This window comes from Miniopterus schreibersii (assembly GCF_964146895.1).
Source record: "Miniopterus schreibersii genome assembly, chromosome: 14".
Lineage (NCBI taxonomy): Eukaryota > Metazoa > Chordata > Mammalia > Chiroptera > Miniopteridae > Miniopterus > Miniopterus schreibersii.
Window position 1 is genome coordinate 20,879,415 of NC_138114.1, and position 13,647 is coordinate 20,893,061.

At 35.9% G+C, this 13,647-nt stretch overlaps 1 protein-coding gene across 3 annotated transcripts in view; it reads left to right on the forward strand.

Moving 5' to 3' along the window:
- The first annotated feature begins 1,174 nt into the window (after positions 1-1,174).
- HERC4 (HECT and RLD domain containing E3 ubiquitin protein ligase 4) overlaps positions 1,175-13,647 on the forward strand; it is a 108,389-nt gene continuing 95,916 nt past the window's right edge. Inside the window, exons 1-3 of one of the 3 annotated variants that reach the window (XM_081157958.1) lie at positions 1,175-1,530; positions 2,838-2,868; positions 3,336-3,640. In XM_081157958.1, the coding sequence (XP_081014084.1) occupies positions 3,415-3,640 (226 nt within the window). In that variant the 5' untranslated portion in view covers positions 1,175-1,530; positions 2,838-2,868; positions 3,336-3,414. The remainder of the gene's footprint in view (positions 1,531-2,837; positions 2,869-3,335; positions 3,641-13,647) is intronic. The other 2 variants (XM_081157959.1, XM_081157960.1) reach the window with 2 other exon arrangements.

The following is a 13,647-nucleotide window of genomic DNA, read 5'->3' on the forward strand; positions in this document are numbered from 1 at the left end:
TGGGCCTTAATCCAATGACTGGTATCCTTTTAAGATGGAAATTAGAACACTAAATAATGCTCAGACTGTTGAGACACACAGGGAAGAACACCATGTGGAGTTGGAGGCAGATATAGTGAATGCCAAAGACTGTAAACCACCACCAGAAGCTAGGGTAGAAGAATGGAAAAAAATTTCTGAGAGCCCAAGAGGGAGCCAATCCTGTTGCCATCTTGATTTCACACTCCTGGCTCCTGTAATTGAGACAATAAATTTCTGTTGTTTTAAGCTATCCACTTTGTGGTATTTTGTTATGGCAGCCCTAGGAAACTAATACACACACTTATACATATTCTAGCACACTAACTAATCTGAAAAATATTTTTCAATGAGATAAAGAAACATGACCTACTGTGGAATGCTTTGTAAGCTCTCAACATTCACTCCTAAGTCACGGGTTCTAGCAAAGTCTAAAATAAATTACCCAAAGTGCCTTGCTTTCAAGTTTCCTCCTTTTTAAGAGATTACATTAGGTGGACTAGTCTAGGAAATCCAAACTCCGTTTTTATAAAGCAGGGATTCTAGCCACATGCATTAATTTTCCCTGAATGAAGGTGATCCTGCAATGAAAGTTTATCTTCCAGGGAGACTGCAGAAACCGATGGAAGCCATCAATATTATCAGAAGCCTAACTGGGGGTGTTGACATTTAATGCCATCGTTTCAGACATTGCTATGAGTATACCTGTCAGCCTTAGATTAGCTCCAGCTGAAGGTAAGGGAGAAAATTTTAAAAGGCTCCACGCGCCTTACTATACTTATATTTCATCCGCTATTTAAAATTCTACTTGGAAGAAGACAGAATAAACAAATATTGACTGAAATCTACGAGTAGGAAAACAAACCAACAAATCCAAAGAGATTGTCTTTACTAAAACGCTCTGGGAGACGTTGAAGCTTTGTAACGAAACATGCCCACACCTCCTGCGGTCTCCGCAAACTCCCAACTTCGGCATTTGGCACTTCTACTCTGAACACGCAGAACCGCACACTACGCAGGCGCCGGCGCGGCGTGCAAAGGAAGGATTCCGGCGCCGTAGCGCGGGCCGGGAAGTGGGCGGGCTTGTGCGCGTGCTCCGTGGCTCACTTCCGGCAGACCCCTCCCCCCTCCCCCGCCTAGTCACCTCCCCCTCTCCCTTCTCCCAGCCTCTCCCCGAACTCTCCCCACCCTTCGCGCTCTCCGCCGGGCTCGGCTCCTGTCCTTCCCCTCCCGCACCATCCGGGTCGCTGACGGCTGTCTCCGGACTGGACAGCGGCGGCGGCTGCTTTTCTCAGAGGGGACGCAGGAAAGTTTCACAGGAGCCGGGAGGCCAGCAGCGAGGAGCTGCAACGACACCGGAGGAGCCCTGCCTGGTGTTCGCCGCCACTGGTTCAAGGAGGAGGGTCCAAGAGCTAGAGACCTGCCTCAGCTGCTGCGCTGCCGCGCTGCCTCGCTCTCTGGGGAGGCGCCGCCCTCCGTTGCCCTGGGCTTCCCTCTGCCTTGAGGGGTCGGGTGAGTCGTTGCCCCGGTGGGTTCGGGGGCGTGTGACGACGTCGGAATGGGGCAGGCCGGGCGGGCGGATACAGGCCGGCCAGGCGCTGGGTGCTTTCTCAGCGCTTCCTCGTGGTGGGGGGCGGGGGACGAGGGCAGCGTAGGGGCTCCCTGGCAGGGGGGCAGGAATGTCGCACCTCCCTCGGGAAGGGCCCCCTCGGACTGATGGTCGCAGAGGTGCGGAGCCTCGACCGCTGGTCTCTGCGACTTCTGCGAGCGGTGGCTGCCGTAGTTGACTGGTCGGCCCGCGAGGCTGGGTGTGTGCAGACGATTTCTCTCCCCTGGTTCCCCTGAGTTTGATCTGAGTGGATGTTCAGGGAGTATATGATGGGAATAAAAACTGCTTCTCATTCCCCTACCTGTTGCTGGGCGTGAGGACGCCTTCCTTACACCCTTTCTGACTTTTTAAAGAAAAGGATGGTTAAACCTCGTGCGCTGAAATCAAGGGGTATTTCCCTGTCCTCTCTTCTTAAAATTAAAAAAAAAATAAAAAATTCGGGGAGACAGGGCAGAACTCTAGGGAGCTATAGAGTTCTGATGTTCCAAAAGAATGAAATCAAACTTCTGTGAATGGACGGGCTCATGGAATGGGACAGCTTCGGCACTTGCTAGTAGGAAAGTTGGGTTTTGAAACTTCTCAGTTTCTGCGTAATAATGAATGTGGGTAATTACTACGGGACTCAGGCTGACTTCCTGTAGTTGTGTTATTTAGTAACGCGATGTATTTAAAGATCTGTTTAGATTTAGATGAAGTGGACTCTTGTTATCAGTGTCTTTACAAACGAAGAAATGCTCAGTGTACTGGAAAGTTCTGCAGATTTCGCCACCAAACTATCAATGGCCCATCCCCCATCCCTATTTTTGAAAAGTCGGCAGTGTTGGAGTTACTTGCAGTTTTTCCCCCCTCAAATAATTGTCTCAGAGGTATAGGTATTGATTGCCCAGGGGAATGGAACTATTTTACTGTCACGGTTACCGCTCATAATAGATAATGGTGAATTTTGAGGAGACCCTTGGTATTAAACTGGGTATTTTTTTTGTCAGTATTATCATTATGTCCATTGATTTAGTTTTAAAATTAAACTTGTGGTGAGATCGGAGTGTTACTATTTTGATTTTAAAAAAAATAAGTATGATCTTTGGAGGCGATTTTCTTAAGTCTTGACAAGAGAACAGTTTTTTCTAGGGCCTCAATATTGGCATGAATACTTGGAAGTCATTTAAATTGTGGGAAATTTCAAGTTTCCATTATTGGTTTTGTATTACAGATAAGAACTTCAGTTTTCTGTTGATGTGGAGGTAGGTATTAGAAGGTTTAATTATTCTGTGACTTGAGATTTCAGGGTTTTATGTTTCTGTAGTTGGCTAAATTTTTCACTGTATAATTACTTGATTGTTGAAGCAGTGAATAGATGTCTTACTTCTTCCACTGAAATTACTTAAAGCAAAAAAAAAAAAAAGGATTAATTTCATCAAGGTACTTGATATTTGTAGTAGATTATCACAAGATAAAAAGTAAAAACTAAGTGTTTTAAATTTTATAAAGACCCATGGAGAGTGATAAATTTTCTTTAAATGTTTCTATATTATATATTTTTAAAAATACAACTGATTGGTTTTTGAAACTGAATGATGCTTATATGTAGCATATTGTGAAATAGACTTAATGTTCACTATGTAATGATTATTGTAGCCTCTCTCTTGAAAGAACAATGATACATCATGTTTCCTTTGAAGTCATCTTAACTTTTTTTCTATCTCTTCAGACATAGGGATACCTCCAACTTTCCAGTGTTTCAGAAGGGAGTTTTTTATTGAAACTGGAAGACCTAAAGAATTACAAACATGTTGTGCTGGGGAAATGCATCTTTTGGACAGCTAGGTTTGGGTGGAATTGATGAAGAAATTGTATTAGAGCCCAGAAAAAGTGACTTTTTTATAAACAAAAAGGTCCGAGATGTAGGATGTGGACTCAGACATACTGTATTTGTTCTGGATGATGGAACAGTGTACACATGTGGATGTAATGATCTAGGACAGCTAGGTCATGAAAAATCCAGAAAGAAACCAGGTAAGTTGAAAATTGTTTTGTTTGGTATTTCTAATAATTATATCATTTAAGTTTGAAACTTCAAATAATCTCTCTATTCCTAGACCCATATTTTTTATCAAACTTTAAAAGCATACCAGGATTTAAATATATCCTTTACATTTGCATACTTCTAAGTACTTTATTTTGTGGTTTCCTTTTTTAACTACTACTGTTATAAATCCTTATTTTATGAAGCTTTGGTTTCAGAACGTAATTATGGTGATGTAAACAAATAGAGAAAAACAGTTTGCATTGTTTAGATATCTGGTATAGTGTTTATAGAGTATATAGTATGCAGGTCTTTTTTAACAAGTACTATTCAGCCACCTTGGGCAGATTTTAAATGCATAATTTACTGTGTTTTTCATACATTAGAAAGAAAAAAATATTAATATGAAAGCATTTTACTTTCCTAAAATATATCCTAATTCTTCTATTTTTCTCCCTGTTGTAGCATTTTAAATATGTAATTTTATTTGGTTTAGTTTGAAATATCGTTTGTTCTCCTAATCATCTGGTTTCAAGTAGCATCACTAGCTATTAAAGGTTTTGTGACTCTGAGATGCCTTGATTTTGTAGTAGCCAAACAAGCTAAATTTAAAATAATTACAGGGTAATGAGAATTTTGAGGAATGTGGTCACACTTTATGCTGTTTCCCGGCTATACATATTTTAAAATCAAATATTACCACACTTAGAAATATCATTATTATGTGAATTTTATTTTGCTTTAAGTATAACTAAAAATTAACTCTTAAGGTGGTGAATTCAGATAAGACTGCAGCTGTATTGATTTAGTTTCTTCTTTTGACTTCAACAATATGGCACTTAAGTATTTTCTGTGGCAGTTATTTTTCTTTACTAGTGTTAGTTTACTTTTGAGAGGTTAATGTAGGTATAATACATTAAAGTATTGAATTAAGGCATGTTATTCATCCTTTATACCATCTCACCACCATGCCGAACTTCACTCTTCTTATAAATACTGGACAGTTTTCATCCTTTCTTCTTGTTAGAGTCTTAATCTCTTTTCTGCTTTAATTTGTAACAATTATTTTGATGAATGGGGGTGATGCTTAATACAGTAGGTTTTATTATTGCAGAACTCAAGGTAAATGGCAGCTTTGTTGTATGTACTTTACCTCATTAAGAATATTTTATGGAATCTTACCAGATTTTCATAATCTTATGTTGGTAGACATGAATGATAATTTACTGATAAATATTTGTTATCACTGCTAGAGGCAGATAAATCCTTTACCTTTTCTGCTTACCTTGGAATGCTGCCTCAGGTTGAGATTTTCAGGGTATGGAACTGTTGCTATTCTTAAATTTAACATGCCCTACAGAAATAACTGAACATATCTGTATTGCTTTAGTAATTTCTGAGAGGATACCAGGGCAAGAAGAAAGTACAAAGCCAGCACATAGAAATTGCCAGTATAGTTACTGAAATTTACCAAGCTTTAACATTTTAAATGTTATTGAACAAACACCTGTTCTGTTTCCAGGATACAGGTAGATACTGCACGAATAGTATAAATGATTATAGTGCCTGCAACAGCTTTTAACTCTATAGGTAAGATTCTGAGAAACTTAACTAGCTAGATGAAGCTTCTTTGTGGTCACGTTGACATTGTGATGATTGCATTGTGACATTTATATCACCCTATTGATTCATCCTGGAACCATTATTTGATAATAAAAGGTTGGGAGGGTGGGTTTACCTAATTTATGATACCTCTTTAGGATTGCCTCATTGTACAGGATACATCACAGTCTGTGCTATAGAGAAATGAAAGGCATGAACTTTGTCTTGGAAAATTTAGAGTCTGGGTTGGGAGTTCAGGCACACATAAATAAAATAACTGGAGAGAACTGAAATTTGACATGATGTGATACATACTTTGAGTCTAGGAAATTTAAATGTTGGGGAATATCATTGTGGGATAGAATTAAAGAAAGATTTCTGGGAGAAAATGAAGTCTTAAGTTTAATTCAATCATTGATCACATAAATAGCCAGAAAATAAATTTGAGGCTGGAATAGGAGGGGATCCTAATTCTGAAAAAAGCTTTTTATTACCAGTTCAGTTTCAACGATATATAGAAGTGTACTTTGGTTATAGAGATAGAAGAAGAAGCTCAAAGGGAGGTAGTTAACTCTGATATCAGGACTTTTAACCTCAGTTTTGGTTTAAGGTGATTGAATGGAAAACAGTGTTTTTAACTAAAATTATTTCCCTTTGGAATAATTCCTTATTGATTTAAATGTACCCCTTTTAAAATTTGTGAGTTTGAGAACTGAATTAGAAGATAAGTTCTTATTTAATTGGTTTTAAAGTCTTCTGGTAATTGAGTCTGGTTGAATTTCTAGGATCATGTTATAAACATAGTAATTCGCTTCATCAGAGCTTTTAAACTTGTATGGAGGGAGCTAAGAATTTGTTTGTTTGTTTGTTTGTTTGTTTATTTTACTGAGATGGCTTTAAAACCATACTAAATACTCTAAAAAGAAAGGTGGTCTCAGTCATTAAGGATAAGCTGTTCTTGAGTCTTGATAACCTACTGGAGGACTCAGCCTTACAGTATAGTTAAATAGATTTGACCTGTGGCCTATTGGGAGAGTTTTCCACTCAAACTTTTTAGAAACCACAGAGGAAGCTTTCACTGTTACACCAAGAGTGCAGATTATGCCATGTTCAGCTCCTTTCTCTTGTACATGCATACCCCTTGCTTTCACTACTAGCTCTTTCTCAGTTACTTCCAGAGACATGAACATCTGTTTCACTTTCATGTACTGTTTTTGTTTTCCTTTCATAAGAATTATTTTAAACTTTTTTTTTTAGCTATTGGCTCTCAGTTTCTTAAGTCATAGCTAATGAGTAATTATGTTAAATCTTCAATATACTAGGCTAGTGCAGCTAAATTGTTTTATTTTTATCCCTCCAAATTCACTTCTAAAGATTTTTAAATAACACAGGAAGTGTACTTTTCTTAACAAGATAATTTACTCATTATATATCAAATCGTAGGTATAATTTGGTGACTGTGTTTTGCACATTTGTTTTCATGTAATATGTTTTACACATGTATTTCCATTTGTTTCATGTAAGAAACAGTACTAAATTATTTTATGACCATAACTTGTGAATAATGTGATATTGTTCTGTTAAAAAATGACTGTTTTGATAGCTTTTTATGGTTTGCAAAATTCTTTGAAGTAGATTATCTCATTTAATCCTCACAACAGTCTTGTATGGTAGCTGGGGCAGGTTTTACGTGCCCCATTTTACATATGAGGAAACTGAAGTTAAAAGAGATTAAGAGACTATCTATCACTAGGCCAGCGAATAAGAGACCATTATAAATTCTGTGATTTTACTTTTATCCCACAAAGTTTTTCCCCTGCCATAGTTAGAAGGTAGAGAATATGTATTCACCTAGGAGGAAACTAGTTTCCATCAGTATTTTAATGTGATTCTGAGGGTTTAAAAAAAAATCTCTTAAATATTATAACTAAGGTTATACAGTGAAGATATTATGTTATCTCCCCCACACACCCCCATGCATAAATTCAAAGAGAAGCAATTTTAGGAACAATATAAGAAGGTTGAGAGTTCTATTTTAAGATGTAATATTGCACCAACACCAACTAAAAATTTAAATGTATATATTTTATTCTTGAAATGAAGGCTAACTTGATAAGCAAAACCAGCAATAAAGTTTGGAATAGTATGATAAAACTTATGGAGCTTATGCTCAACTCTTCTATAGAAGATAGAAAGATTACGAGCATTGATTCTGTTTCCTGTAGCCCAGAATGGTAATTTCTGTTGTTGGGTCATTCCAATAAATTATTTTGGTCACATAGCAGTAATTACTTGCTTGCCTTTCTTGCTTCATTTTCTGACCTGCTCTCCTTGTTCATAAAACATAAATCTAGTAATGAACTCCTTAAAATATACTTAAAATTTGAAAAGCAATATAGGAAAATAAATGTATAAATATGGAAAATAAAATTATTCACTTAAGAGTGGATTAAAAGTACCAAATTATTCCATATATTTCTTATTGAACCAAAGTGTGTAATACCAAAGAAGCTGATTATGTTTTATAACTCCTAATTTTAACTGTACCTTCTAAGGAAGAGAGAAAGATATGGATGATATATGAAGACTTGAAAAAAGTAATTACTTGAGTTAGGAATGGAAGCTTGCTTTGGACACTTTGAGATAGATTAGTGCCCAAGAATCACAGTGTCAAGGGTAGGAACAAAAATCATAATGCAAACAGATGACTACTGTTAGAGAGATGTATAATAATACTTTACTTTGTGTAGGAGCCTACATCTGAGGAATTTCAAGAGCATTACACAATAATTCATGGTTCCTTTCAAAATGCTTGTGACACAATTTGCAAGAATTATCCTCATCTTAGGGGATAAATTTACGGAGAAATGGCAGCACAAGTTGGTAAGTAACTTGTCAAAAGAGCAGGTGACTGGTGAACAGCTATAAATTGAATCTGAAAATTTAAGTCTACCAGTCTCCTACCTTATTCACTAAATTGTGCTTATGTTTAGAATTATTTACAGTAGTAACTTCTATTTGAGGCAGATCAAATACTAATGCACAGATTGTTTCATTGCCATTTTATTTGATGGCTTATTGAAATCATTATTTTACCAAGATCTTGCATTGTGATACCACTTTGGTGCTTCATTATACCCTTGTGTGGTATGAAGAATATTTAAACAAATGAACAAAAACCTGTCATGGTAACACCCAATCTTTTCTCTTTCCTCTGTTATGTATCATATTCTATATCCCTTCATTGTTTAATGCTGTGCTATGCTGCTGTCCAAGGCCCAGTCGATTGATTTGGTGGCTAACATTGGAACTTGGATTAGTTATGTTCTATCAAGTCTGCCATGTATCTCTGTGTAGGATGCATTGGTTTGGTGAGTGCTTTATAAGACCTTTAACCCCCAAAGGAGACAATAATAGCAGTAGTTGCCAAATCTGAGCAGTTTGCAAATAGAGGCTTTTTAAAAGGATTTGGAAGCAATGATTTTCTCTCTGTGTTTGGTGTATTAGTGTTTTTATCTGCTTGTAAGTGAGCCATATACTTTCCTTGAAAGAACCAGGAGTATGGTAGATTTCACTTCCACAGTTTGGGCGTTTATTAAGGATTCTTGTTGCAGGTGACACCCTCGGTGGTCTAGTTTCTGTCATCTCCTTAGTAGGTATTCATAGGGTGCCATGTCCCCCGTATGACATACAAATGTAGCACTGTTGAAAGTAATTTCTCTAGTTATAGCACAGCAGAATTTTAGTTCAGCTTTTCTTGGCCATAAGGAAAACATTTTAGAATTCTTTAGTAATGTGTTTTTCACATTATTTTTTTAAAAAATCTTATTTCTTTTCCTCCCAGTAATAATTGAATAATAACTTAGTATTTTTCCATGTTTTTAAATATTTAGGGATATTGTTAATGATAATTTAACATTTCATTATTTAAATGTACCAAAATTTATTTTTGTTCTATTTTTTTGAATTTCCAGATTTTTGTTATAATTAATATTGCCATGAACATATACATACATTTAGTTTTTATTTGCATCTGTTTATTTCTTTAGGAAAAAGAACATTTTTAATTTTAGCAAATACAGAGGGAATGAGGACTAGATTTATTTTAAAATTTTAAGCACACTTGTGCCTTTTACAGTCGATAATCCCGGAAGATACTTGCAAATGAATGTTTTAAAAATGTATTCATTTGACAAACTTTTGAGTATAATGTGATAAATATCATTTAAACATTTACAAGGGAAGATAAAACAAGTACACAAATAAAAAGAAATACATCTAAATATAAAACGTACTAAGTCTGCTGCATAGACTATGTGGAGATGAATATTAACCATTCGGGGTGGAGTGGATCATAGGTGAGTTTCTATGGGAAAGAGCATATGAGCTGGAAGGATACATAGTATTTCAAAGAATGAAAAAGATTCCTTTATAGGTAAAGCAGCTCAAATGGCAATAGCCAAATCTGAGTTGCCTGAAATGTCTGAGAATAGTAAGCAGGAAGGTTAGAAAAGTAAAATTGAGGTCGGGTTATAGAATTAATCAAATTAGAGAGTTTCAATTTAATTTGATGGATATCCACTGATAATTTGTAGTAGGAATTACCAGGTTTTTATAAAGGAGGTGAGATAATTTGGAGATAAATTAGGTTATAATAGTAGTCCTTTAAAACAAGAAGGGAACAGGTAGATGAAGGAGAGATCAGGGAGGCAGAAAGAACGGACACTTTGGTAAACCATATGGAAGTGAATGGTAATGGTAAAGGGAAGAGCCAGGTATGATCTTAGGTTGAATCAGTAGTTAGTAGAAATAGGGAATCCAGGAAGAGGAGGAATGTTAACTACTTTGTTTTAAGAGAAGAGATAAAAAGATTTGGTGAGGTAAATTTTATTTTGAACAATAAAATTCAGTGATCAGTAACAAATTCAATACTGTAAGTAGGGAGAAAGATCAGGGCTAAAGGCATGAAATATTTTATTTCCAGTTTTGTTTTATCTTCAATTCAGAGTAGGCTAACATTCCAACCATAAGTTACTCCCTGGTTCCAACCTATCAAGTAATTAATAACCATTAACAATACCTAATTTTGTGCTTTTTGGAGACTGTTTAAAGTACCTGATAATATAACATCTTTGTAAATTAAAGGTAACCTAAGTGGTTGCCCACTCTACTTCATCTGTTTTGTAAACCTGAATTTTTATATATAGATAAAATAAAAACATGTAGTTGCCAGGTGCCATTTTTTTAGCCTGCTTATTTGAATTTTATTAATAGGTTCACTTCTTACTCTTGCTTAACTGACACAAACCTATAGTTAGTTATGTCTGACTTTATGACTTCCTTCCAGGTTTTACTGAAAACAAAGTTTTTTGAAGTCACAAGATACAATCACATACATGTTGCTTTTAATTTCACTAATAACCAAAATAATTGTAACTATAAATTGTGTATGTGCTGGCATGTGGGCAGGTGCCCCAGGGAAATATGCTGTTGCTGTAATCTGAGATATTGCTGTTGCTTCTTGAAAGAGAAATGGGAGTGGGGAAGGGACAGGGTCAGGGTAAAAGACGCCCTAAGAAGCAGAATTAGGAGCATCTGAAAACAGAGGAACGTTTAGCTGCTTTACCTGTTACTTGAAGTTATTTATTTATTTATTCATTTATTTTATTTTTTTGTATGGCATGATGAAAGTAAAGTAGAGCTTAGATTACTTCTCACAGTCGATCCCAAGATCTCAAGTATTTATCAGTTAGAACATGTATACTTTCTGATTTCTGATCCAAGTATTGCTCAGCCATAGATTTTATAATGAGGCTCTCTAATGGACCTACACTTATCTTCTGAAGAGTAATTAGGGAAAAGTCTGACATGTTGGTGTTACCTCTGGCTAAAGATAGGTCTATTTCTGCACACATTTGGGGAGTAACCTCTGCAACTGGGAATAGGGGGAAAGGGAACACTTAGAAGTTATTATGAAAATGTAAAGGTAGAAGAAAGATACAGACTTCATAATTGTCAAGAAATTGATTAGAGTATATTATTTAGATGCTAGAATGCTGATATTTAAAAATAATAACACTACCATTTTGTGCCAGGCACTGTGTGGAATCCTTTATGCCTTATTTGAAAGTCTTAAAATCACCCTGCAAAATATATATTAGCTTAGTTTTATCGGTGAAGGAAATACAACTTCAGGAGGTTAAATGAATTGCCCAAAGTCAAAATTAAAAATACAGTGGAAACAAGAACTAATTAGATGTCAGTGGCAAGAAAAAGATAAAATGATCCTGGAATAACCTAAGAAATGTACATGACCTATCTGAAGAAGACTTAGAAGCACTTCTGCAGGACACCAAAAACTTGGAAACCACATTTGTGAATAGGAATACTCAACCCACAGAACCCTGCCAGTTTTCTCTAAAATTAATTTGTCAATTTAATGTGATCCTAATAAAAATACCAAATGGTATTTTTTTGCAGGAACTAGACAAATGGATTCTCTTTTGGAAAAAAATAAACCAAACTATCCAGGAAAAAATAAACCATATGGAAAAAAATAAACCAAACTATCCAGGAAAACTGAAAAATAAGAGCATAAATAATATATAGGTACCTAGATATTAACATTTTAATTTTAAAGCATTAATAGTTTTTGTTTTACAAATAGATATATTAAACCAATAAAACAGAATATAAAACCCAGATATAGACTTAAATCACCAGAAATCAGTGGGGAAATTTCAAGTGGGGGCTGTTCAAAATATGATCTTAGAATAAGAGCATTTTCTAGGGAATAAAAAAGTTGGATTAGTACCTCTATGTATATATTTAGATAAATTCCAAATGAATCAAATATGTAAATGTAATGATAAGTGTACTCAAAGAAAATATGGGTACATTTGTTTGTTATTTTGGAATGAAGAAAGCCTTTCTGACTAAATTGTGAAGAGGCCTAGAAAAAAACTACATGAAAGTAAAAGTAATTCTGTTAGATAGAAATCACTGGAAACAAAGTTGAAAGAGAAATGGGAAAATATTTATGACTCATTACAATCGAAACACTAATCTCCCAGATATGAAGCACTCCTAGCCCTGGCTGGTGTGGCTCAGTTGGTTGGAGCATCATCCTGTGCACCAAAAGATCTTGGGTTCAATTCCTGGTCATGCACATACCCAGGTTGCAGGTTCGATCCCTGGTTGGAGTGTGTATGGGAGGCAGCCGATCAATGTTTCTCGCATCAATGTTTCTCTCTCTCTCCCTCTCCCTTCCTCTCTGAAGTCAATAAAAAAATATCCTTGTGTAAGGGTTAAAATACATACATACATACATAAATAATGTGCTCCTAGAAATTGATGAGATAAAGAGACAACAGTCCAGTAGCAAACTGGACAAAAGATATGAACAGGCATTCCACAGAAAAGGAAATAAATACATATGGCTCTGAAACAGATGCATACTCTTCAACTTCATGCATGTTAAGAGAAATGCAGAAAACTACAATGAGGTGCCATTTTTTTCATATACCGGGTTAACAAAAATCCTTATATTTGATAATTCACTCTGTGTGGTGAGGCTGTCAGTAAACAAGTTTTGATAGGTTGTTAGTATAAATTGATAAATTCTAATGAGAGTATTTTGCCAGCATATGTCAGAATTACAAATGCACATACCCTTTCTCCCAAAAGTCCAAGAATACAACTCTTGCTCTGATAGCTACATTTGCATATGTACAAAATGACACATTACTGTGTACAGCATTACTGCAACATTAATAATAGCAAAACATTAGAAATGATCATATGACTATCTGTTGGGAACTAGTAAATTATGGTCTGTTTAGTCAGTGTAAAGTAATGCTATGTAATTGTGAAAAGAATGAAGGAGTTCTTTGTGTATTAATATGGAAAAATCTCTAAGATATATTAAATAAAAAGCAAGGTTTAGAACATTGTATAGAAAGCTATATTTTAGACTATATACACATTTGTACACATTTGGAAGGATACGTGCAACTAATAACAGTAGTTACTCTTGGTGGAGAGGTAGGATAAGGGATGAGAACTCCATTTGTGAGGAAATGCATGGTAAACAGATTTTTCACTGCATATTTAAAGGGTAGACTCTGGAAATAGAGTGCTTGGATACAAATCCTGGCTCTGTTACTTTTTAGCTGTGTTATTTTGGACACTTTGCTTAGTCACTCTGTGCTTGTGTTTTCTTCTATAAAATTAGGATAGCCCTGGCTGGTTTGGCTCAGTAGTTAGAGCGTCAGCCTGCAGACTAATGGGTGGGTCCCGGGTTTGAATCTTGCCAAGGGCACATACATTGGTTGCAGGCTCAATCTCTGGCTCCTGTCAGGGTGAGTACAGGAGGCAACCAATCTATGTGTCTCTC